At 35.2% G+C, this 22,580-nt stretch overlaps 1 protein-coding gene and 1 long non-coding RNA gene across 18 annotated transcripts in view; one reads left to right on the top strand and one right to left on the bottom strand.

Annotated features, from left to right (window-relative positions):
- The window catches only part of LOC124844694 (A-kinase anchor-like protein), a 46,355-nt gene that overhangs the window by 16,312 nt on the left and 7,463 nt on the right, over positions 1 to 22,580 (bottom strand). For 12 of the 17 annotated variants that reach the window (XM_088116405.1, XM_088116393.1, XM_088116394.1 and 9 more), the window contains exons 4-25: positions 22,287 to 22,527; positions 21,974 to 22,102; positions 21,347 to 21,568; positions 20,810 to 20,982; positions 20,388 to 20,661; positions 19,877 to 20,052; positions 19,447 to 19,714; positions 18,385 to 18,770; positions 18,117 to 18,261; positions 17,291 to 17,769; positions 17,034 to 17,178; positions 9,458 to 9,864; positions 9,057 to 9,198; positions 8,055 to 8,299; positions 7,423 to 7,935; positions 7,182 to 7,296; positions 6,424 to 6,905; positions 6,176 to 6,320; positions 5,416 to 5,882; positions 5,159 to 5,303; positions 4,227 to 4,690; positions 343 to 487 (exon numbers count right to left, since the gene is read on the bottom strand). In XM_088116405.1, the coding sequence (XP_087972531.1) occupies positions 343 to 487; positions 4,227 to 4,690; positions 5,159 to 5,303; positions 5,416 to 5,882; positions 6,176 to 6,320; positions 6,424 to 6,905; positions 7,182 to 7,296; positions 7,423 to 7,935; positions 8,055 to 8,299; positions 9,057 to 9,198; positions 9,458 to 9,864; positions 17,034 to 17,178; positions 17,291 to 17,769; positions 18,117 to 18,261; positions 18,385 to 18,770; positions 19,447 to 19,714; positions 19,877 to 20,052; positions 20,388 to 20,661; positions 20,810 to 20,982; positions 21,347 to 21,568; positions 21,974 to 22,102; positions 22,287 to 22,527 (5,908 nt within the window). The remainder of the gene's footprint in view (positions 1 to 342; positions 488 to 4,226; positions 4,691 to 5,158; positions 5,304 to 5,415; positions 5,883 to 6,175; positions 6,321 to 6,423; positions 6,906 to 7,181; positions 7,297 to 7,422; positions 7,936 to 8,054; positions 8,300 to 9,056; positions 9,199 to 9,457; positions 9,865 to 17,033; positions 17,179 to 17,290; positions 17,770 to 18,116; positions 18,262 to 18,384; positions 18,771 to 19,446; positions 19,715 to 19,876; positions 20,053 to 20,387; positions 20,662 to 20,809; positions 20,983 to 21,346; positions 21,569 to 21,973; positions 22,103 to 22,286; positions 22,528 to 22,580) is intronic. The other 5 variants (XM_088116400.1, XM_088116398.1, XM_088116399.1 and 2 more) reach the window with 5 other exon arrangements.
- LOC148197689 (uncharacterized) lies at positions 21,402 to 22,302 on the top strand. Its single transcript, XR_015786895.1, has 2 exons — positions 21,402 to 21,544; positions 22,049 to 22,302. It is a non-coding gene; the product is annotated as an uncharacterized LOC148197689 (long non-coding RNA).

Raw genomic sequence — 22,580 nt, 5'->3', positions numbered from 1 at the left:
AAGCAATCTTTAACACGAAGGCCTATCTTACTATTCAAAAACATGTTTAAGCTGTCTTGAAATGAAATAGTCCGAATGCCACAAAAAGTTCTGTAGTCACAGTGCCACACAAAGATCCTGTATTTGCCCAAAAAATTACTATATACACATCCACATATAGTAGTGACTGCAATAGAACTGCTAATATTATCTAAAGAGTCTTGTTTCTAAATTTTTATGTACACTAATAACATTTCTGGCACATAAAGTCACGTGTCTGTTTCTATTTTCCTTGTAGGAACATATGATTGATGTTTGTTATGGTGGGTTAAAAGCAATTCTAAAATTCCAAAACTTGTTTACCTTTCATTTCTGGGTCATGCATCTTGAAATCAGCCAATTTTTTTGAATCTGTTGCTTCCTCAGCTATGATTTTCCTTGCATTGTTGGTGCCTATATTTTCTGTTATAATGCCGACATTGTCCTCGGTCTCAGGGTTTTCAGTTTCCTGTTTAATTTATGAAATATGTGACAAATATTTTTTCTGATATTATTCATAGAGGAGCAATTGCTCTTTAACAAAATACAAAGACTTAATGACTGTAAATATTAATTTATGATGGATATAATCTATCCCTACAATAAATATGAAATATATTGTCAGCTTATTAATCCTCCTAATTATTTAATTAAAACACTACAAGGAAATATTAATTGGAACATAAATCAAGTTGGTGAATGGATGTCATCCATTTCCAAATTGCCAACAATTGACTGAAATGCACCATTGAACTCTTTTGTCAATACATTTGCATGATAGTTTCTCCAGGATACAGATGATAACAATGCATCCAATAAGTCCAGCACATTTTTGTTGGGAGATGAAAATTCCATGATGGAAGAAGCCATTTCAATGCCCAAACAACAATATTTCAATTTGCCAAACTCCTTTAAATCAAATTTTGTTATCAAATGCTTTTTTTAGGCTTCCATTCTTGCCTAATCATGTTGCAACAATATCATCTGCATAGACAATTAGTGCAATAAATCTTCCTGCTGCATGCTTAATAAATACTGTCGATCACCTTAACTTTGCTTGTACCCCATGGTCTTCATTACAGTAGTAAACTTGCCAAACCATGCTCTAAGAGACTATTTTAATCCATATAGTGTCGTTCTTAGTTTAGACACCTTACCCACCTCGACTTTAAACCCAGGTGGGAGCTCCATGTAAACATCTTTTTCAAGATTCCCATGAAGAAATTTGTGACATCAAATTGCTTAAATTCTGTCCATAGTTAGCTGCTAGAGATAATAAAATTCTAACAACATTCATTTTTGCAATAGGTAAAAAAGTTTCGAGATAGACAATCCCATATGTTTGAGTATATCCTTTAGCTACTAACCTTGCCTTATACTTTTCTAATGTCCTATTTTGCCTTGTATTTAATAGTGAATACCCCACCTACATCCAACAAGTTTCTTTCCTTCTGGTAGATCTACCAACTCCCAAGTTTTGTTCTTTTTTGGAGAAACCATTTCAACCTTCATAGCATTTTTCTAGTCCTTACTAATCAATACATCATCCGCAGTTTCTGGAACAAGGACAATATTTAGATAACAAAAAAAGCTTTTGTGATTACCATGTAGTTTATCATTGTTAGATATATTATCTTTATTTTATATTTATCTTTTATCTTTAGTTAGTTTGTTATTATTTCTTATTTGTATTTTGGGTTTAACGCATATTTCTTCTATTATAAATAAAGGATCCTATGTGTATATTCAATACAAGGGAGATTAATCTCATATATAGTTTTCACTACATTCAACTATCATAAAAAACAATGTGACAATTGATTCCTATGCTTTTGAGTACACGCTCTAACACCTTTCCTTACTATGATTGGTAGATCCTGAACATCAATGGTTGGCATAATCTATTCCTATTTAATGTTAGATATTTTAGGTATACGTTCATGTTCATGGACTTGTGATGATTGAATAAGAGACTTTCTCCTTCATGAGTATTCTTGCATTGGATGGATAACACTTTGATTTTTGTTTCCAAGTTATCTTCGGACTTGACAAGAAAGGAGAATGAATACAATAAGCATCAGGATCGGTGAAATATTAGACTCAATAGATGGTGGAATGTTAATGGAACTGAACTTTTTTGTTAAGAATGAATTATCCTTATCTTCAACGCATGAGCTTTCCCCCTAAAGATAAGGTTGAAAATGTTGTGTATTTTTATCAAAGGTGACATCATAGGACAGAAGGAATCATTTTGTTGGAGTGTGGAATTTGTATCCCTTTTGGCTAAGCGGTCAAAACAATAAACTGCACTTAATAGGTAGAGGATCAGGTTTCCCGCTATGATTAAAATGAACACGAACAAAGGATACATAGCCGATGACTCGAGGTAGAACATGATTTAATCTCCTAAAGTCCGGGAAAAATTTGGAGAGTAGTTGAATGAGACTATTATTGCTTAGTGTTTTGTAAACAATTGACCAAATACGTAGTAGGAAGGACAACTCCTTCCCAATACTATTTTGGTACATTTTTATGGAGAAAGGAGGCTTGAGTTACATTTATGAGATGTCCAATTTTTTGTTATGCCACCCCATTTTGCGGTGGGGTGTTCATACAAGAAGATAAATGAATTATCCCCTTGTTCATTGAAGGAGGACAATCTTTGGTTGAAAAAATGTTTGGCATTATCTTAATGGATTAATGGTTGTCTCAAACTGATTTTTAATCATTTGGATGAAGTTTTGAAAACTTGGCTCACTTCACTTTTTTGTTTCAAGAGAAATACCCATGACACTTGATTTCAATCATGAGTGAATAATGCAAACCAACAATCCCCAAATAGGTTAGGAATACTAGAGGGTCCCCACACATCACTATGTATTAATTCAAAGCGAACAATCATTCTTTTATTACTAGAGGGAAAGTTAAAATGCTTGTGCTTCAAAAATTGACAGATATCACAATGAGGCATTTGTTTGTCAACTTTCTGAAATAAATTAGGAAACATAATTTCTAGGGTACTGAAGGATGGATGACTTAAAAAAGGTGGTATAACTAGATTTTTCTTTATTGGAGAGAGTTGTTTCTGACATCAAAGAAAAAGGAATTTGCTATTAGTACTAGCCATCCTGTTAGCGTCCTCTAGAAGGTATAGCCCAGTGTCTTCCTTATCAAGTCCAATCATCTTCCCCGTTCTCTAATCCTGAAACTGGCAAGTTGTAGGATTAAAAAACACCAGATAGTGTAAATCCAACACAGGAAATTCTAAGATTAAGGGGTTTGCTGGACACATTAACAAAATATGTATACTCAGGTAATTGCTCCTTACTATTCTTAGGTAATATTCCTTACTTTTGTGCACTCAATGCCTTAAATTCATTTCAATAACGTGTCTTGGTAGTTTATTGTGGAGCCACAGACCACAAGACTCAATCATTTAATCGGTTTATATCTTATGGACATTGCCCAAGCAACAAAAAAATTACACTTGCAAATGGAACTTTCATTACAGTTATTTGAAAAGGAGATATTGTGATAAATGAGAATATAATTCTGAAGGATGTTTTGCATGTTCCCAAATTATCTTCCAATTTGACTTTTGTTCACAAGCTTAGTGGTGGGTAAAATTTTGAGTATCGGACATTTTTTAGGTTTGAAGTATGACAATGCAAGCCTAGAAGGAATACAGTGGAAGAAAGGAAAGGTTGTGGAGTTGCTGCTATGCAAGCTGTGTGGAAGAATACAGTAGAAGAAAGAAAGGGGTTTGGTTTTGCTCCAGTGCTGGTTGCACATGAGATTATACATGCTTTCAAGGATTTTAGAGCACTGATACCATGTCAGAAACACTGTTGCTAATATTATTCATAGAGGAGCAAGGAGCAATTGCTCTTAAATATAAAATAAAGACTTATAACTGAAAATCCTAATTTATGATAGATATAATCTATTCATACAATTCAGGGTCAATGATCCTACACAATTAATATAAAATATATTGTCATCTATTAATCCTCCTAATTGTGGAATGTAATTAAATCTTCAAATTATGTAATTAAAACTGCACAAGAAAATATTAACTGAAGCATAAATCAATTTTCACAAAATATAAGGTCAAATTTGTATAAGTTTAGAAAATGAATGTTATTAGTTTGTCCAAAAGAGATGTTATATCTTTAAATTTGTATAAGGTTAGATCAGTATTTCCTAACCTGAACAATTGTGGACTTTCTGTCAAATTGCATTTCTGGTGTGCAGCTTTGCTTGATATTGTCAATAACTCCTGATTCAACAACATGAAGTAATTCTTTTTGTGAGATTTGATCAGTGTCATCTTGAACAATGGTAGGTGTGGTTGATCTTGTCTGGATTTCTTCCTCTGGTATCTTCATTTTGCTTGTTTTGTCAATACCTTTGGCGTTTTCCGTTTGATCCAAATTTTTCTCATTCGCAATCCCTTCTTTTACCTTGGCATGAGATGTTTGATCCTTGTCATGTTCATCAGCATAATTATTGGTGTTTATTTCTGTAGTGTCCTCATCACAATAGTGTGGTGTTTGTTCCTCTTTGCTAGATTTTTTCTCTGCAACGTCTTCTTCGAACTGTATCTTTTCTTGATTACTGTCATCAACTGTTTCAGTTCCAACTGCTACTGTAATTGCTATTGGTTCGTATTCTGGCACATTTGTTGTTTTAAAATGGAGATATTATAAGCAATCATTAACTTGAATGCTGCTATCTTACTATTTAATTGCATTGTAAAAGTTTTTGAAAATTAAAGTAGTCCAATGAGAGAAAATAATTCATATTGGCCCACAAAGTTCCTATGTTATCTACGGTAGTGAGTAAAGCTGTTTGTGCCATCTAAAGGTGGTTATTTTGTTATTTTATGAATAATTGGCATCTTTCTTAAGTCATGGTTTACTTTTGTATTTGTTCAAAAGTAGACTATAAGTTTAACTCAATTCCACAAAACCGGTTTTTAAGATAAGGTTTGTATCAATTTATATGTTCTAAATTGGTCTTATCTCTAGTTGATGTGGGATTTCCAACAATATTCTTTTTCCGAATGTATGAATCACATTTATTTCTCGGTTGAGGATGTCATGCCAAATTTTTTCCAAAATTTCGAAAACTTACTTACCTTCTGCTAGTGAATTTGATCGTTCCACTTCTGTTACTTGTTTGTCATATGATCCTTCCTCTGCTCTGATTTCACTTGCATCCTTCTCATCAAAATTCTTTGTTATTATGTTGACAATGTTCTTGGTTTCAGGTTTTTCAGTTTCCTGGATGATCATGTAGAATATTATTATAAAACTTAGGAAAATAAATTATTTGTGATTACAACAAGCTAATATATATGTAAATTTTTACTTGTTTCCTTCTCGAATGTCTAACCTGAGCAACTGTGGAATTTTCATCAAGTTTGATTTCAGGTATGCAGCTTTGTTTGGCACTATCAATTACTTTTGATGCATCAATGGGCAATGTTTCTTGAATAGGAACTTGATTTTTATCTCCTTGGACAAAGATAGAAGTGGGTGATTTTGTTTGGATTTCATCCAGTGATTGTAGTTTTGTGGTTTCTTCAATTCCTTTTGCTTCTTCCTTGTGATTGAATTTATTCTTAATCCCTTCGACTTCAGCATGAATAGATGGAACCTTTTCTTGCTCCTTAGTATAATTTGTGGTGTTTATTTCTATAGTTTCTGCGGTAACATATTCTGGTGTTTTCACATCTTTGTTAGATTTCTGTGTAACATCTGCTTGTGGTTGTATCACTTGTTGACTACCCTCATCAATTGCTTCGGTTACGTTTAATACTATGTTTGCTTTTAGTTGCAGAGCTTCATCTTTTGGCACACCTGTTATTATAAACGTGTTATGGAAATCAATCATTTACATAAAGCCTGTTTTTCTTACCCTTTTAAGACAAGTATATGTTCTCTTGTATTTGCATGAACAGTTGTTCTGTTATGATCCTCATATATTAGTGTAGCGACTAAAATTGTTTGTGCATGTGAATTCAATAATTTTTTTTTGTCTCATTTAAAGTCATGATTTTAAGTTTATTTTCCTAGCATGAATATAACCTTTGTTATTTTTTCATTTATGGTTTTGAGTCATGTTTGCTTCTAAAACTTGAACACTTAATTACCTTTGACCTCTGAATTTGGTATCTCCACATTAGTCAATTGTTTGACATATGCTCCTTCCTCGGCCTGAACTTCAATTGCATCTTTGTTGTCTAAATCCTCTGCTCCTGTGCTGATGTTGTCCTCGATTTCTGGATTGTTAGTTTCCTGGAGGAATATATGCACCGTAATATAAGTATAATATTTGTTTGTTCAGATGAAGCTTGACATACATGTAAATTTCTGCTCTTTTACTTCAGTATTGGCTTACCTGAACAACAGTGGACTTTCCATCAAGTTCAATTTCAGGTATGGATCTGTGCTTGTCATTATCAAGAACTTCTGATTCATCAATGTTCACTGTTTCTTGCTGCAAAGTTTGACCACTATCACCTTGGACAAAGGCAGGAGTGGGAGAACTTGTCTGGAATTCTTCCTCTGGGTTCTGAGTTTTGATGTTTTCTTCAATCCCGTTTGCTTCTTCTTCATGTAATTTTGCACCATCCCCAGTTCCTTCTAGTTCCTTGGCAGGAGATGTTTTAACTGTGTCATGTTCCTTAGTACAATTATTGGTGTTTATTTCGGCAGTCTCCTCAGTAATAACAAATTTCTTAACTAGCACCTCCTTGTTAGATTCATCTGCAGTCTCCTCAGTAATATCTTCTTTTGGCTGTGTCTCTTGTTTACCACTCTCCTCAACTGCTTCAGTTCTGACCAGTTCTGCATTGGCTATTGGTTTCAGAGCTTCATCTTCTGGCACACATTATTTTATAAAATTGAGATATTGAAAGCAATCATTTACACAAATACTGCATATCTTACTATTTAAGTACGTATAAAAGTTCTCTTGAAAACTAATATAGTCAGAATTCCAAATTTTTCTTTCATCATTTTAGGTGGTTTGAATAATGTTTCAGTCAAATATCCCGTGTTTATTTTTATTTTCCTGGCATGAATATACACTTTCTGTTTGCTGCTTGGGTTAGAATTTTCAATCAAAGTCATTTCTAAAATTCAAAAAGTTATTACCTTCAATTTCTGGCTTTGGCATCTCTGAATCAGTCAATTTTTTGGCATCTATTTCTTTCTTTACTCTGATTTCAGTTGCATCCTTTTTGTACAAGCTCTCTGATACTTCAGTTTCCTGGTTGAATTTATACAATATAAGTAAAAAAATTTCTAACAGGTTATTAAAATAAACAATTTTTGTTTGTTCACAGCAAGCAAATGTATAGTAAATTTTTACTTGTCTACTTCAATAATGCCTAACCTGAAAAACAATGGCCTTTCCATCCAGTTCAATTTCTGGTATGTAGCTCTGCTTTGCATTATCCATCACTTTTGATTCATCAGCATGCATTGTTTCTTGATGTGGAATTTGATTAGTATCACCTATGACAAAGGCAGGAGCATGTGTCTGGACTTCTTCCTCCTCTGATTGTGTATTTGTTGTTTCTTCAATTAATTTTTCTTTTTCCTCTTGTTTGAATATATCCTCAATCCCTTCATTCTCTTTGGCATGATCTGTTGGATTTTGGTTCTTTTCCTCAGCATAATCAGTGATGTTTATTTCTACATTTTCCTCAGTAACATATTCTGGAGTTTGCACCTTTTTGTTAGATTGGTCTGTAATATCTGCTTCTAGCTGTTTGTCTTGTTGACCACTCTCCTCATTCAGTTGCGTGGTGTCTGTTTTTTCATTTTCTCTGATTTCAGTTTCTTCCTTGTCCAAATTCTCCATTACTCTATTGACATTGTGCTTGGTTTCAAATACTTCAATTTCCTGATTGAATTCAGTCAATATAAGTAAAAGATTTGTGTAATAGATTGCAAAAATGAATTTTCTTTTGTTCACAGCAGTACGTTTGTAAATTTTTACTGTTTACTTCACCAATGCCTAACCTGAACAGTGGGATTTCTGTCATGTTCAAATTCTGGTATGCAGCTTTGTTTGGCGGTAAGAATCACATTTGATTCATTGAGATGGAATGCTTTTTCCTGCTGAGTTATATCAGTATGACTTTTGACAAAGGCAGGAGTGGGTGATGTTGTGTGGACTTCTTCCTGTGGTGTTTGCATTCCTGTTACTTCGTCAATCTTTTTTTCTTCTTCCCTTTGATTGAATTTTCTGTTGTCTTGAATCTCTTCTGTTAGAAATATAAGAAACATCTGAAGATATTATCTTGTAGAATATTACCTGTATCTTAGATAATCTCTTTGGATTTATTCTTCTTTTATAGTTTGATTTATGTCTTCATTTATTAAGAATCTTTATAGTTATAGGAATATATTTTTAGAAACAGATTTATTAGAATATATTTACAGGCATATCATATCATGTATTACAATTAACTTATATTGAATGGACTCTCATGAATTCCACACACAGTTTCTCATCTCTTCGATCTACTTTTCTCTCTTTCAACACCTTTGTCCCTGGAAAGAGATGTTGGAACCTCTTCTTGTTCCCTAGTCTAATTAGTGGTTTTATTTCTGCAGTTTCCTTAGTAAAATATTGTGACATTTGCACCTCTTTGTTAAATTTCTCTGTATCATTTGCTTTTGGCTGTATCACTTGTTGACTAGTCTTATCAACTTCAGTTTTGACTGATACAGCATTGGCTATTGGTTGCTATAATTTACACAAAAAGCTGCATATCTTTCTATTTTATATGAGCATTATAAAGCCTTGTAAAATTTAAGTAGACCTAGGGCCACAAACATTCCCATAGCGGCACAAAAGAATACAAGGTTTATGTTGACATCCACGTATCGGAGTGAATAGAACTGTTGATGTCATCTAATGATGCTAATTTCTTCCTGCCATTAATATATGCTGTTGTGTTCCTTCTTGGTTTTGATTTTTGAGTCAATTTCGATTATAAAATTTCAAATCTTAGTTACCTTCGGTTTCTGACTTTGACATCTCCAAATCAGTGAACTGTTTGGCATCTGTTCCATCCTTTCCTCTGATTTCACTTGCATCCTCGTCTAAATTCTCTATTATTGTGCCGGCATTGTCCTTTGTTTCAAATACTTCCCATTCCTATTTGAATACGTAAAAGTATAAATTTTGTATAACAGGCAAGGAAAAGAAATGATTTTTGTTTGTTCACAACAGACTGATATATATAAACATATATATATATATATAAACATATATATATATATAAACATATATATATATATATATATATATATATATATATATATATATATATAAACATATATATATATATATATATATATATATATATATGTTTATATATATATTTATATACTTGTTTACTTCACTAATTCCTAACCTGAACAACAATGGCATTTTCAATCACTTCTGATTCATTAACGTGTAGTGTTTCTTGCTGTGGTATTTGATTAGTATCACCTTTAACTGATACAAGAGTGGATGATGTTATCCGAACTTCTTCCTCCTGTATGTTTGTAGATTCAATTCCTTCTTCTTTTTCTTGATTGAATTTATCCCCAATCCTTTCTCCCTCTCCGACATGAGCCTTTGGGACCTCTTGTTTCTCAGTATAGTTAGTGGTGCTTATTTCTACTACTTCATTACTAACAGATTCTGGTGTTTTCACCTCTTTGTTAGATTTAACATATGCTTTTGGCGGTATCTCTTGGCTACTTTCTTCAAGTGCTTTGGACCTGACTGATACTGCATTCGCTATTGGTTGTTGAGCTTCATCTATTGGCATACCTGATTTTATTAAATTGAGTTAATTAAAGCATTCATTTACAAAAAAGGCTGCATATCATACTATTTTAATAGATGTATGCGCTCTCTTGAAAATTAAAGTAGTTGCAGTGCCACAATGCTCCCTTACAAGCCAAAAGAACCCATGTGTGTCATCATACACATAGTAGTGAGTAATATAGTTTGTGTCAACTAAATAACATTTTCTTAATAGAAATAAGAGTATTTAGGCATCACCTATGTTGACACCACAAATAACATCAATCATATGCAGCACCTCAAAATATCACAAAAGAAATCTAAATAACATAATATTTTAATTTTTTACATGGATTAAATAATTTTTCTGACTTTGAGCCGCATTTTTTTCCTGGCATTAATATATCCATTGTTTTTCTTTTTGTGTTATAATTTAGGGTAGAATGATTCATCTTATTATGCCGAGAATACAATCTATATATACAAAGCTAGAAAGCTATTTTAGGAAGTATAATAATAGCTCCTAGACATCCGGATCCCTATGATTTAGGGATATCCCCATCATATACTGTAATTATAATATGCTAAAAAAGGAAACAATAAAACACAAATCTTGACAAAAATAGTGCAACTTCCAGACTTACATTCCCATTTCGTTCAAATAAAATTATCCTGCCAGGGGTCCCTTTCAAATATTGCACAATTCTTAGTGCAGCTTGTAAGTTGATAGGAACCCGGAAATAGTTAGGCCCAAACCCAAAATATCTAAGGTGTATGTTAGACAAAGAAGGAAGGGCAAAGTAGGGGATCAAAATGGTCAGAGAGAGAATGAGAAGAATCTTTCTATATAACAAACTGCTGAGCTGGCACAGTAGGAAATGAGTGATTATGTTGTTTGGGGTATAAGGAGTGGAAAGAGAGTGGGGAGAAGGGGGGGCTGGAATTGGCTGGGAATCGGGAGAGACTAGACACTCTCTAACTGTCTAGAAATACCTTTTTTGTGCTGTTACAGATCTGTATTCTCTTTCTGGGATATGCACTCTGTTTTTCTTTGATAATAAAGTGACTATTCAGCTATTGTGTGCTTCCTTATTTCTAGTATCTATCAATTGGTATCAGAGCCCGCGCTTCTTGGGGTCTGGATGGTTATTACAAGAACAACAATGGAGTCGAGGATTGAAAATCTAGAGAAAAGTATGCTTGAATGGAAGCATGAGAGTCAAATTCAAATGGACGAAATCAAACAGCTATTGAAGGAGAAAAATCGCGGAGACACAAGGGGTCGATCACGACAACGACGTTCTCCGAGACGTCACGCGGAGGGGGAGAGTCAAGGTAGTTGAGCTATTTCATCACGAGTTTCTGAACCCTATTCTAGAACTCGCGATTCGCGGAGAGGGAGTCGACCACCGAAAGGGGATTACAGAGGGCGAAAATTGGAGGTTCCTATATTTGCTGGTGATGATGCTTATGGATGGATTACCAGAGTTGAACGCTACTTCAAGGTGAACGATATGGATGACTCTGAAAAGATGGGTGCGGTGTTAGTAGCATTAGAGGACCGGGCATTGAATTGGTACCATTGGTGGGAGGAACAAACACCTTCACCAAGCTGGGTCCAGTTCAAGGAGGCAGTGATTCGGAGATTTCAACCGGACTTAGTGCAGAATCCTTTTGGGCCATTGTTGAGCATTAAGCAAACTGGGACAGTAATGGAGTATAGGGAAAAATTTGAGATGATTTCAGCTCCATTGAAGAAAGCGGACCGGGTGATGTTAAAAGGAATTTTTCTAAACGGACTCCATGTCGAATTGCAAGCCGAACTGAAGCTGTACAACATAGAATCGTTATCAGAACTCATGGATCGGGCCTTATTGTTGGAAGAGAAGAATTGGGCTTTGAAGAAAAGGGTGTTAGGCTCGGGTGAGAAAGTAAGCATGGGTGAGAAGGAGATTTCTCCAATGGTGACTAAGATGGGTAGATCGTATAATGCAACAGTAGATTTTATGAAGAATAAATTGAATGCTAAGAAGCCCAATTTTGGAAGTGCGGGTACAACGGAGCCCAAACCACAAAATGGGCCCAGTGGAGAAAAACAAATCACTATGGGCAGAAGGCTTTCGCAAGCTGAGTTGCAAGAACGGAGTAAAAAGGGGCTGTGTTTTAAATGTGGGGAGAAATGGGGACCTGAACATGAATGCAAGCTGAAGCATTATCAGTTGGTTTTGATGGAAGAACGTGGAGAGGAAGAATCGGAGGATGAGGAGGAGGAAGGGGAAGAAAAAGCAGAGTTGGAGCACAAGTCACTTCAATTGTCTTTGAAAAGTAAAATGGGGCTGACCTCTCACAAATCTTTTAAGATTTGGGGAACTATTGGCCAAAGACGAGTGCTGATATTGGTGGATTGTGGAGCAACCAGCAGCTTCCTTTCTAGAAAATTAGTAGATGAGTTGGATATTCCAGTGGAGAATACCCCTACTTATACTGTGGAGGTAGGAACAGGTGAAAAGGTGAAGGGTAGAGGACTGTGTAGAGGAGTTGATCTTGAGGTGCAGGGAGTCAAAATTAAACAAGATTTTTTTCTGTTTAATTTGGGTGGAACTGAGGTGGTATTAGGTATGGACTGGTTGGCGGATCTTGGTGACATTGAAGCTAATTTTCGAAACATGATCATTAAATGGGGAGATGAAGGAGGCAAGAAGGTGTTAAAGGGAGACCCTTCCCTAAGCAAGGCGCAAGCATCCTGGAAGAGCATGATTAAAGCCTTACAAGATGAAGGAGTGGGCTACTATATTGCATATCAGCAGTTGGAGGATACAAAGGAAAATCAACAAATATTATCTGATGAGATGAAGGCTGTCCTAGAGGAGTATAAGGACATTTTTCAAGACCCACAAGGGCTACCGCCAAGGAGAGAGCATGATCATGCAATCAATCTCAAAGAAGGTGCTCAAATACCAAATATCAGACCTTATAGATATCCCTATTATCAGAAGAATGAGATTGAAAAGATAGTAGGTGAGATGATGCATGCAGGGATTATTAGGACTAGTACTAGCCCTTACTCTAGTCCTGTTATTCTTGTAAGAAAAAAAGATGGTGGTTGGAGATTTTGCGTGGATTATAGAGCACTTAATAAGTTGACAATACCTGATAAATTTCCTATCCCTGTAATTGATGAATTATTGGATGAAGTAGGATCGGCTGTACTATTTTCCAAACTGGACTTAAAATCTGGTTACCACCAGATTCGAATGAGGGAAGAAGACATTCCTAAGACAGCTTTTAGGACACATGAAGGGCACTATGAATTCTTGGTCATGCCATTTGGGTTAACAAATGCTCCTTCTACCTTTCAAGCTCTTATGAACAGGGTCTTAAAACCATATCTAAGGAAGTTTGTGTTGGTATTCTTCGATGACATTCTAATCTATAGTCCGGATGAGGGATGCCATAAAAAACACCTCAAATTGGTGCTCCAATTGTTGCGGGAAAATAATTTATTTGCAAATTCTAAGAAATGTAATTTTGGGCAGCAACAGTTGAGATATTTGGGACATTTGATTTCGGGAAAAGGAGTTTCCGCAGACCCAGACAAGGTGAATGAAATGATAAATTGGCCAGTTCCGAAGGATTTAAAAGGGTTGAGAGGATTTTTAGGGCTCACGGGATATTATAGGCGTTTTGTTAAAAATTATGGCAAGATTGCTTGGCCACTCACACAGTCGCTCAAGAAGGACAATTTCAAGTGGGGAAATGATGCTCAACAAGCTTTCGAACAGCTCAAGGATTCAATGACCACTTTACCTGTCTTAGGTGTTCCAGATTTTGAGAAACCTTTTGTAATAGAGACAGATGCTTCTGGAAAGCGAGTAGGAGCAGTGCTTATGCAGGAAGGCAGACCCATAGCTTACATGAGTCAATCATTGTCTGATAGAGCTCAACGTAAGTCTGTTTATGAGAGAGAATTAATGGCTATAGTGTTGGCTGTTCAGAAATGGAGGCATTACTTGATGGGTAGCCATTTTGTGGTGCACACGGATCAGAAAAGTCTGAGATTTTTGGCTGACCAGAGGATTATGGGGGAGGAGCAGCAAAAGTGGATTTCAAAATTAATGGGTTTTGACTTTGAAATAAGGTACAAACCTGGTTGTGAAAATAGGGCAGCAGATGCCCTTTCTAGGAAGCTACAATATTCTGCACTTTCCACGGTACAATTCAATGAATGGGAGGGGTTGGAAGATGAAATTCAAGCTAATGCTCGATTAAGGGGGATCATCCAGGATTTATTGAAACAACAGGATGCACATCCGGGGTTTCAATTAATAAAAGGAAGATTATATTACAAAGGACGAATGGTACTACCAAAGAATTCTTCTAAAATTCCTCTAATACTCAAGGAATTTCATGATTCGGCGTTGGGTGGGCATTCTGGATTTTTCAGAACATATAAGAGAATTTCGGGATTAATATTTTGGGAAGGTATGAAGAAAGAAATACAACAGTATGTGTTGAGTTGTGCAGTTTGTCAACAAAATAAGTATCAAGCCTTGAACCCAGGTGGGCTGTTACAACCTTTGCCAATACCTACTCACACTTGGTCTGACATTTCGATGGATTTTATAGGAGGATTGCCTAAAACCCAAGGGGTTGACACCATTTTTGTGGTCGTGGACAGGTTAACAAAATATGCTCATTTCATAGCTATTGCCCATCCTTACACTGGTAAGGACATTGCTGAAATTTTCATCAAAGATATTGTTAGGTTGCATGGGTTTCCCTCCTCAATTGTGTCTGACCGAGATAGAGTTTTTATCAGTCATTTTTGGACAGAACTATTTAAAATGGCTGGCACTAAGCTGAAATTCAGTTCTGCCTATCACCCTCAAACGGACGGGCAAACTGAAGTGGTGAATCGCTGTTTGGAGACTTACCTTCGGTGTCTCACTGGGACTAAGCCTAAACAGTGGCCTAAATGGATTAGCTGGGCAGAGTTTTGGTACAACACTAATTATAACTCATCTACCAAAATGACTCCCTTTAAGGCTTTATATGGGAGAGAACCTCCAGTATTAATTAGAGGAGATATGACACAGTCTTCCGTGGAGGAAGTCAATAGGCTGATGGCAGATAGGAATCATATGTTGGATGAGTTAAAAGAGCATCTTGTCCAGGCCCAAAACAGAATGTGCAAGCAAGCCAACAAGCATCGACGGGAGGTGGAATTTGAAGTTGGAGATGTAGTATATTTGAAGATACAGCCTTATAAGTTAAAAAGCTTGGCTAAAAAGGTCAATCAAAAGTTAAGTCCGAGATATTATGGGCCTTATGAAATTGTGGAGAAGTTTAGTCCTGCTGCCTATAAACTGCAACTACCTTCAGGAAGCAAAGTGCATCCAGTTTTCCATGTTTCTGCACTTAAGAAATCCATTGCTGCAACAATTACTAGCCAACCATTACCCTTATTTTTAGCAGATGATTGGGAATTGAAGGTTCAACCAGCAGAAGCACTTGCTGTTAGAAGGAATCAACAAGGGGATCTCGAAATTCTTATTAGGTGGAAAGATTTACCAGATTTTGAAAATTCGTGGGAAGCTTTATCTATAATCAAGGAGCATTTTCCTGATTTCCACCTTGAGGACAAGGTGCATCTTGTGGAGGGGAGTGTTGATAGGAACCCGGAAATAGTTAGGCCCAAACCCAAAATATCTAAGGTGTATGTTAGACAAAGAAGGAAGGGCAAAGTAGGGGATCAAAATGGTCAGAGAGAGAATGAGAAGAATCTTTCTATATAACAAACTGTTGAGCTGGCACAGTAGGAAATGAGTGATTATGTTGTTTGGGGTATAAGGAGTGGAAAGAGAGTGGGGAGAAGGGGGGGCTGGAATTGGCTGGGAATCGGGAGAGACTAGACACTCTCTAACTGTCTAGAAATACCTTTTTTGTGCTGTTACAGATCTGTATTCTCTTTCTGGGATATGCACTCTGTTTTTCTTTGATAATAAAGTGACTATTCAGCTATTGTGTGCTTCCTTATTTCTAGTATCTATCATAAGTGAACCTCCTTTGGTTGGTGCCTGAATTGGCTAAATAGACTCACAGGTAATGCAACATTAGGTCTAGTGTGAGATACATTTCCTTGTCAACAACAATACCTTCTTCTGCATTTTCCAATTTCAGGTTTAGATCGATTGATGTATTTGCAGGCTTGCATGCTGTCTTACTAGTTTCTTTCAACAAATCAGTGATGTATTTCTGTTGAGATATGAATATTCCCTTTTTAGAATGGGCCACTTCAATTCCCACAAAATACTTCAATTTTCCCAAGGTCTTAATTTCAAAATTCTTGGCCAGATGTTGGCCTAAAAGTTTTTGCCCCTCCTCCTCATCACTTGTCACTATAATATCATCCACATAAACCAGTAATACTATCACTCCCCTTGACTTAAAGTGTTTAATGAACAGAGTGTGATCTCCTTGACTTTGTTTAAAGCCTAGACCTATCAGGCAGTGAATGAAGTATTCACCACTTCAGGAATTTGGTCTGCCATGTCCACGCAGTACAATGACCTTTAGGCAGTGAATGAAGGCGACCAAAAAAACCAATTGACAGCAATGAAGGCTGGAGGCCAAGGTTTGGTGTGCGATAGTAATAAGGCTGAAAGGGATGATGGCAACAAGAAGTGGACTTTAAGTCTAAGTCAACCCCACAAAACTGGCTTGTAAGGTGAGGTTTGCACCCACTTATATAATATAAGTTAGTCTTAGCTGTAGTTGATGTACATCTCACCCACCCCCCCCCCCCATGTCGAGGTATATACATCTCGAACGTGGGACTAAACATTAATGAAATAATGTCTAACAAACACAAATCTCGCTAGAATAGGCTCTTCAATCTGACTCTGATACCATGTGATAATTTAGGGTAGAATGATTCATCGTATTATGCTGAAAATACAATCTATATATACAAAGCTAGAAAGCTATTTTAAGAAGTATAATAATAGCTCCTAGACAACCAGATCCCTATGATTCAGAAATATCCCCATCATATACTGTAATTATAATTTGCTAAATAAGGAAACAATAAAACACAAATCATGACAGAAATAATACAGCTAATAAAACAGATTCTAATGTTTTGGGATTAAGTTTGAGTCATATTTGATTCTAAAATTTCAAAACCTAATTACCATCTCTCTCTGACTTTGGCATCTCCACTTCAGTTGATTGTTGAGCATATGTTCCTTCCTCTGCCTTGATTTCTGTTGCATCCTTGTGGCCTAAATTCTCTGCTACTGTGCTGACTTTATCCTTGGTTTCTGGATTTCTTGTTTCCTGGTTGAATACATGTAATATAAGATTTTTGAAACAAGTTGGGAAAATAAGTGATTTGTTTGCTCGGAGGAAGCTGATATACATGTAAAATATTACTTCACCAATGCCTAACCTGTGCAACAGTGGTGTTTTTCTCAAGTTCAATTTCTGGTATGCACCATTGCTTGGCATTATCAAAAGCTTCTGATTCATCAATGCACAGTGTTTCTTGCTGAGGAATTTGATTAGTGTCACCTTGGACAAAGGCAGGAGTGGGTGATCTTGTCTGGCCTTGTTCGTCCTGTAACTGCATTTTTGTTTCTTCTTTTACCCTTTTTGATTCTTCTTCTTTACTGAATTTTCGATTATTCTCAATCCCTTCTTTCACACTGACAGGAGATGTTGGAATCTCTTCTTTTTCATTTGTATAATTAGTGGCGTTTATTCCTACAGTTCCCTCAGTAACATATTCTGGTTTTTGCTCCTCATCGTTAGATAGTACTTTAGCATCTTCTTCTGACTCTATGTCTTCTCGACAACCCTCATCATATATCCTGGTTCCCACCAATACTGTATTGGCTATTGGTTGTTGAGCTTCATCTTTTGGCACACCTATTGTTATAAAAATGAGTTATTGAAATTAATCATTTACACTAACGTCGCAGATCTTACTATTTAAATACATTTATATGCTCTCTTGAAAATTAGAAGTCACAGGCCACAAAATATTCCCATGTAGGCCCAAAGAATTACTGTTTATATCTTATCATTCACAGAAAGTGGTGAGTAAAATTGTATCATCTTGAGATGCTAATTTTTTAATTTTGTGTGGATTAAATGATTTTCTTTTTTCATTTAAAGTGGTGTTTATTTTTTCTCAACATGAATATACACTTTTGTTTGTTTCTTGGTTTAGGTTTTTGAGTCACATTCAATTCTAAAATTTCAGAACTAATTACCTTCTATTTCTGACTTTGGTATCTCCACATCAGTCAATTGTTTGGCATCTGTTCCTTCCTCTGATCTGATTTCACTTGCATGCTTGTTGTCTAATTTCTCTGTCACTATTCCAACATTGACTTTGGTTTCTGGTTTTTCAGTTTCCTGGTTGAAAAATACAGTATGAGTATAAAATTTGTATAAGTGGTTAGGAAAATAGAAGAATTTTATTTGTTCATAACATGGTGATATATTTGTAAATTTTTATTTGTTGACGTTTCGCCTAACCTGAGCAATAGTCAATTGTATGTCTTGTGCAATTTTTGATATGCAGCCCTGCTTGTCATTATCATTTATTTCTGACTCGTCGATGTACAGTGTTTTTTGCTGCCTAATTTGATTAGTATCACCTTGTACAGAGGAAGGAGTGGGTGATCTTGTCTGGACTTCTTCCTCCTTTAACTGTGATTTTGTAGGTTCTTTAATCCTTTTTTCTTCCACTTGACTGCACTTTCCAGTATCCTGAATCTCTTCTTTCTCTATAACATTAGATGTTTGCACCTCTTTGTTTGATTTCACTGTAACATTTGCTTCTGGACTACTCTCATCATGTGCTTTAGTTCTGACTAATTCTGCTCTAGCTATTGGTTGTATAGGTTCCTCTTTTGGCTCACCTGTTATTGCAAAAGAATTTCGAAAAGCAATTACTTACACAGATTGCATGTCTTACTTTTTCAATACAAGTTGTGCTGTCTTGAAAACTAAAATAGTAACAGTGCCACAAAATGCTCTCATATTAACCTAAAGAGTTACTATGTATTTTATGTCAACAATCACATTTTATTAGTCTATATTTCGTGATTATAATTAGAAGTGTATACGAAAATATTCCTAAGTCATAGTATCTTATTATATTCATGAATAATAGGGATCTGATTACATCCTTTAATAATCGGGAGTTGGTTATATTCCTAAATCATAGGGATTTGATTACATTAAGTGCTGTTGTTATATTTCTCAAATTAGTTTTCCAATCTTGTATATGTATCTGACATACTCTTAGCAATAAATTATTTTATTATACCCTAATATTAGAGAGTTGCAAAGCTTAAACTGGTGGCATTCCTGATGTTATAAAAGATCAGATATTGTAAGGAATCGTTTGCACAAAGGCTGTTTGTTTTACTATTTTAATTCATTTATATTATTTTTGAAAATTAAAGTTGTAATAGTTCCACTACAAGTTGCTTTATTGGGAAACAATAAGCTTTTGAAATAGAAGCCTATCATTTTTCTAGTCAAAATGAAACTAAATAGTAGTAGAAATTCATGATTTTTAAAATGACATACTTTCTGTAGTGTCTTCTAGCTGCATGTTTGTTTCTTTTTCTGTCCCTTTTTCTTCCTCTAGATTGAAGTTCTTGTCATCCTCAATTGCTAGTTTCTCCTTCGCAGGAGACATTGTAATCTCTTGCTCTATAGTATCATTACTGGGGTTTATTTCTGAAGTCTCTCCATCCAAATATGGATGCTTTATGCATGTGGTCTCATTGTTCTGTGCTACAATCTGGGGTTCTGATTTCGCTTCACTTTCTGCAATGAGCTTGCATGCCTCTTCCTACACCCATATGTCGGTATAAAAAATACTGTCAGTGTTAAAAACTTTTATTCTAAGATATAAATAATATTTTGTGGATTTACATGTTCAAGTGTTAAAATAAAAGGTATTATTTATTTGTTATTGTTCACAGTTATTTAGTTTGGTTTGTTTGGTCCGAACCTCCGGAATTTCTTCTTTTGTGTCGAACTCATGTTGCAGTGCTTGCTTCTCATTTGCATATGTCACTGCAAGTCCTGCTTCTGGTTTTATATCTCCTTGAAAACACTCATCATTTGCTTTATTTCCGACCAATTCTGCACTGGGTAATGTCTGCAGGGCTTTATCTTCAGACCTCCCTATTGTTAAAGAAAGATTATATGGAAAACAATCATTTACCTGAGGCTGCTGTTACTATTTTAACACTTCCATATCTCCTCTTAACAATTCAAAAGGTCAAAGTGTCCCAAGAAGTTGCTTTTGGGGCCATAAAATTGCCATGTATGGTTATCATCCACATATGGAAGTGAATAAAACTGTAATCTAAAGAAGCAATTTATTTTATTTTATGTGAAAAAAAATTGTTTTCATTCTAAATTCATGTGTTTATTTTTCTTTTCCTGGTTTAATATCATTGTGTTTGAGTTTTGGTTTTGGCTTTCGAGTACATTGTCAAACTTCAAAACATAATTACCTTTAGCTTCTCTTTTTGGTATCTCCACATTAGTCGATTGTTTGACATCCGTTGCTTCCTCTTCTCTGATTTCATTTTCATCTTTCTTCTCTAAATTCTTTATTGAGTCCGATTTGTGGACATCATCAGCTACTTTTATGCTGCTTTCTGATGTGACATGTCCTTCTATTATATAATTTGTAGTGACATTCTGCATGCTAGTTTCTTCTGATTGTTGGTTTGCTTGTTCTTTTAATATGCTGATGTTGTGCTTGGTTTCAAGTTCTACAGGTTCCTGCTTGAATATATTTAAAGTATGAAACTAGTATAACAAGTTAATAAAATAGTTTGTTTTTGTTCACTGTAAGCATATATATATATATATATATATATATATATATATATATATATATATATACTTGCCTACTTCACTATGGCCTAACCTCAATAACTGTGGATAATCTGTCAGGTTCCTTTTCAGCTATGCAGCTCTGGGCATTATCAATCACGTCTGGTTGATCTTGATTAAGTGGTTGTTGCTTTATGATTTGATCAGTGTTTTGTTGGACAATATCAGTTGTGAGCAATCTTGGCTGGACTTCTTCCTTTGGGAGACCTGTCGTTATGCATTTGAGATGTTTCAATAGCTAAAGCATTAAAATTTATTGTGATTCTAACATACTTTTTTCTAGAAAATTTAAAATTTCCACTGTCCTGCTACACCATTCAACAATAAAGGACAAAGTTATTCTAGTAAGTTACTAACTTATTATGCAGCCTCCACCATAAAGTATTCCTTCTTACTGTAGTCATTGTTTTCCTTTTAAAACTATAGGTGCCAAATTCCGTTTCTCAGAAACGATTGTGCTCTTAAGGTATTGAGAGAAATAAGGAAATTTTGAGATAGAAGCCTACAGTTTCTTTGGTTAAAATTAAACTGAATACAAAGTAATAGAAATTAGTGAAGTTTGAGCACATACTTTCTGATTCAGTGTTTACTAACTGTGTTTCCATTGCTGCTTCAATTTCTTTCGCTTCTTTATATAATTTCTCATCATCCTCAGGTTCTGTGCTGCTGTTCTCAGTGTCAATAACTGATGTTTCACCATTTTTATGTGTTTGTTGCTGTGAGATTTCGTCAGTGTGACCTTTGACAAATTCAGAAGTGGGCACTGCAGGTTGGTCTTTATTCTCAGGTGGACCTATCATTAACAATTGAGATATTTCTTTGATATTACCCATGCAAAGTTAGCTAAAGTAGCTGTTTTGTAGTCATTCGAATAAACATAATGTCTGGAAAAACTAAAGTTTTTACTGCCATTTCAAGCTACTAATAAGATCAAAGATAAGTTAATAATTTAAACATAATATCATACATTATTTACTTTTAATGCGAGTCTTTTTATCCGGATCTTTTAATGCAAGTTATTCAATTTAATAATGGCAAAAATTCTGGAGGCCATTTCTGAGTGAAAAATTGATTTTTGGGGTGATATGAAAAGTAATCAGCTTTTGATGGGAACCATAATATTTCTTTTATTTTATTTTCTAGGGTCAATATTTATTTGACTAAAGTAAAAAAATGTTGGTAAACTTTGACCACATACTATCTGTTGCTGCTTCCATCTCTTTTGCTTTCTCAAGTGTGAATTTTCCTTCATCCTTGTTCTCTAACTCTGCAGCGCCAACACATGCTGTAGTTGATAAAGTTTTTAGGGTCCCATCTACAGGCACACCTGTCATATTCAAAATAGATATTCAATGCAATGAATTGACACAGTGTTGTCTATTTTAATATTTTGTTCTACAATCAGTTTGTTTCTAGGATGTAAAACAAAAGAGCAGGTTGTAAATTTTCAGAACATAATTACTTTTTTGTTTTAGATATTTGTAATTCCACTTCAGTGGCTTTGTTAATACCTATTTCCTTCTCTGACATGACTTTTCCATCTTTTTTTATCTCTGAATTATCAATAGAGTATAATTCAAGAATCTTTTCTAGTGGTTCCTCATCACATTTTGATTTTATGCTGCTTTCCTTTGGCAACTGTTCTGAGTTGGAATTTGTAATCACATTCTCCGTGCTGGGTTCTTCCAATTGGTGGTCAGCATGTTCATTATCTGCTGTATCTTTGCCCGTGAATTGGGTTTGATCAATTACCTGTTTGCATGTTGCATCAGAATCAAATTTGTATTACAAAAAAGAAAATAAAT

Source organism: Vigna umbellata, chromosome 5, assembly GCF_029865625.1.
Source record: "Vigna umbellata cultivar VRB3 chromosome 5, Vumbellata_1.0, whole genome shotgun sequence".
Lineage (NCBI taxonomy): Eukaryota > Viridiplantae > Streptophyta > Magnoliopsida > Fabales > Fabaceae > Vigna > Vigna umbellata.
Note: the sequence above shows the minus strand (reverse complement) of the source record. Positions and strands in the feature narration are given on the sequence as shown.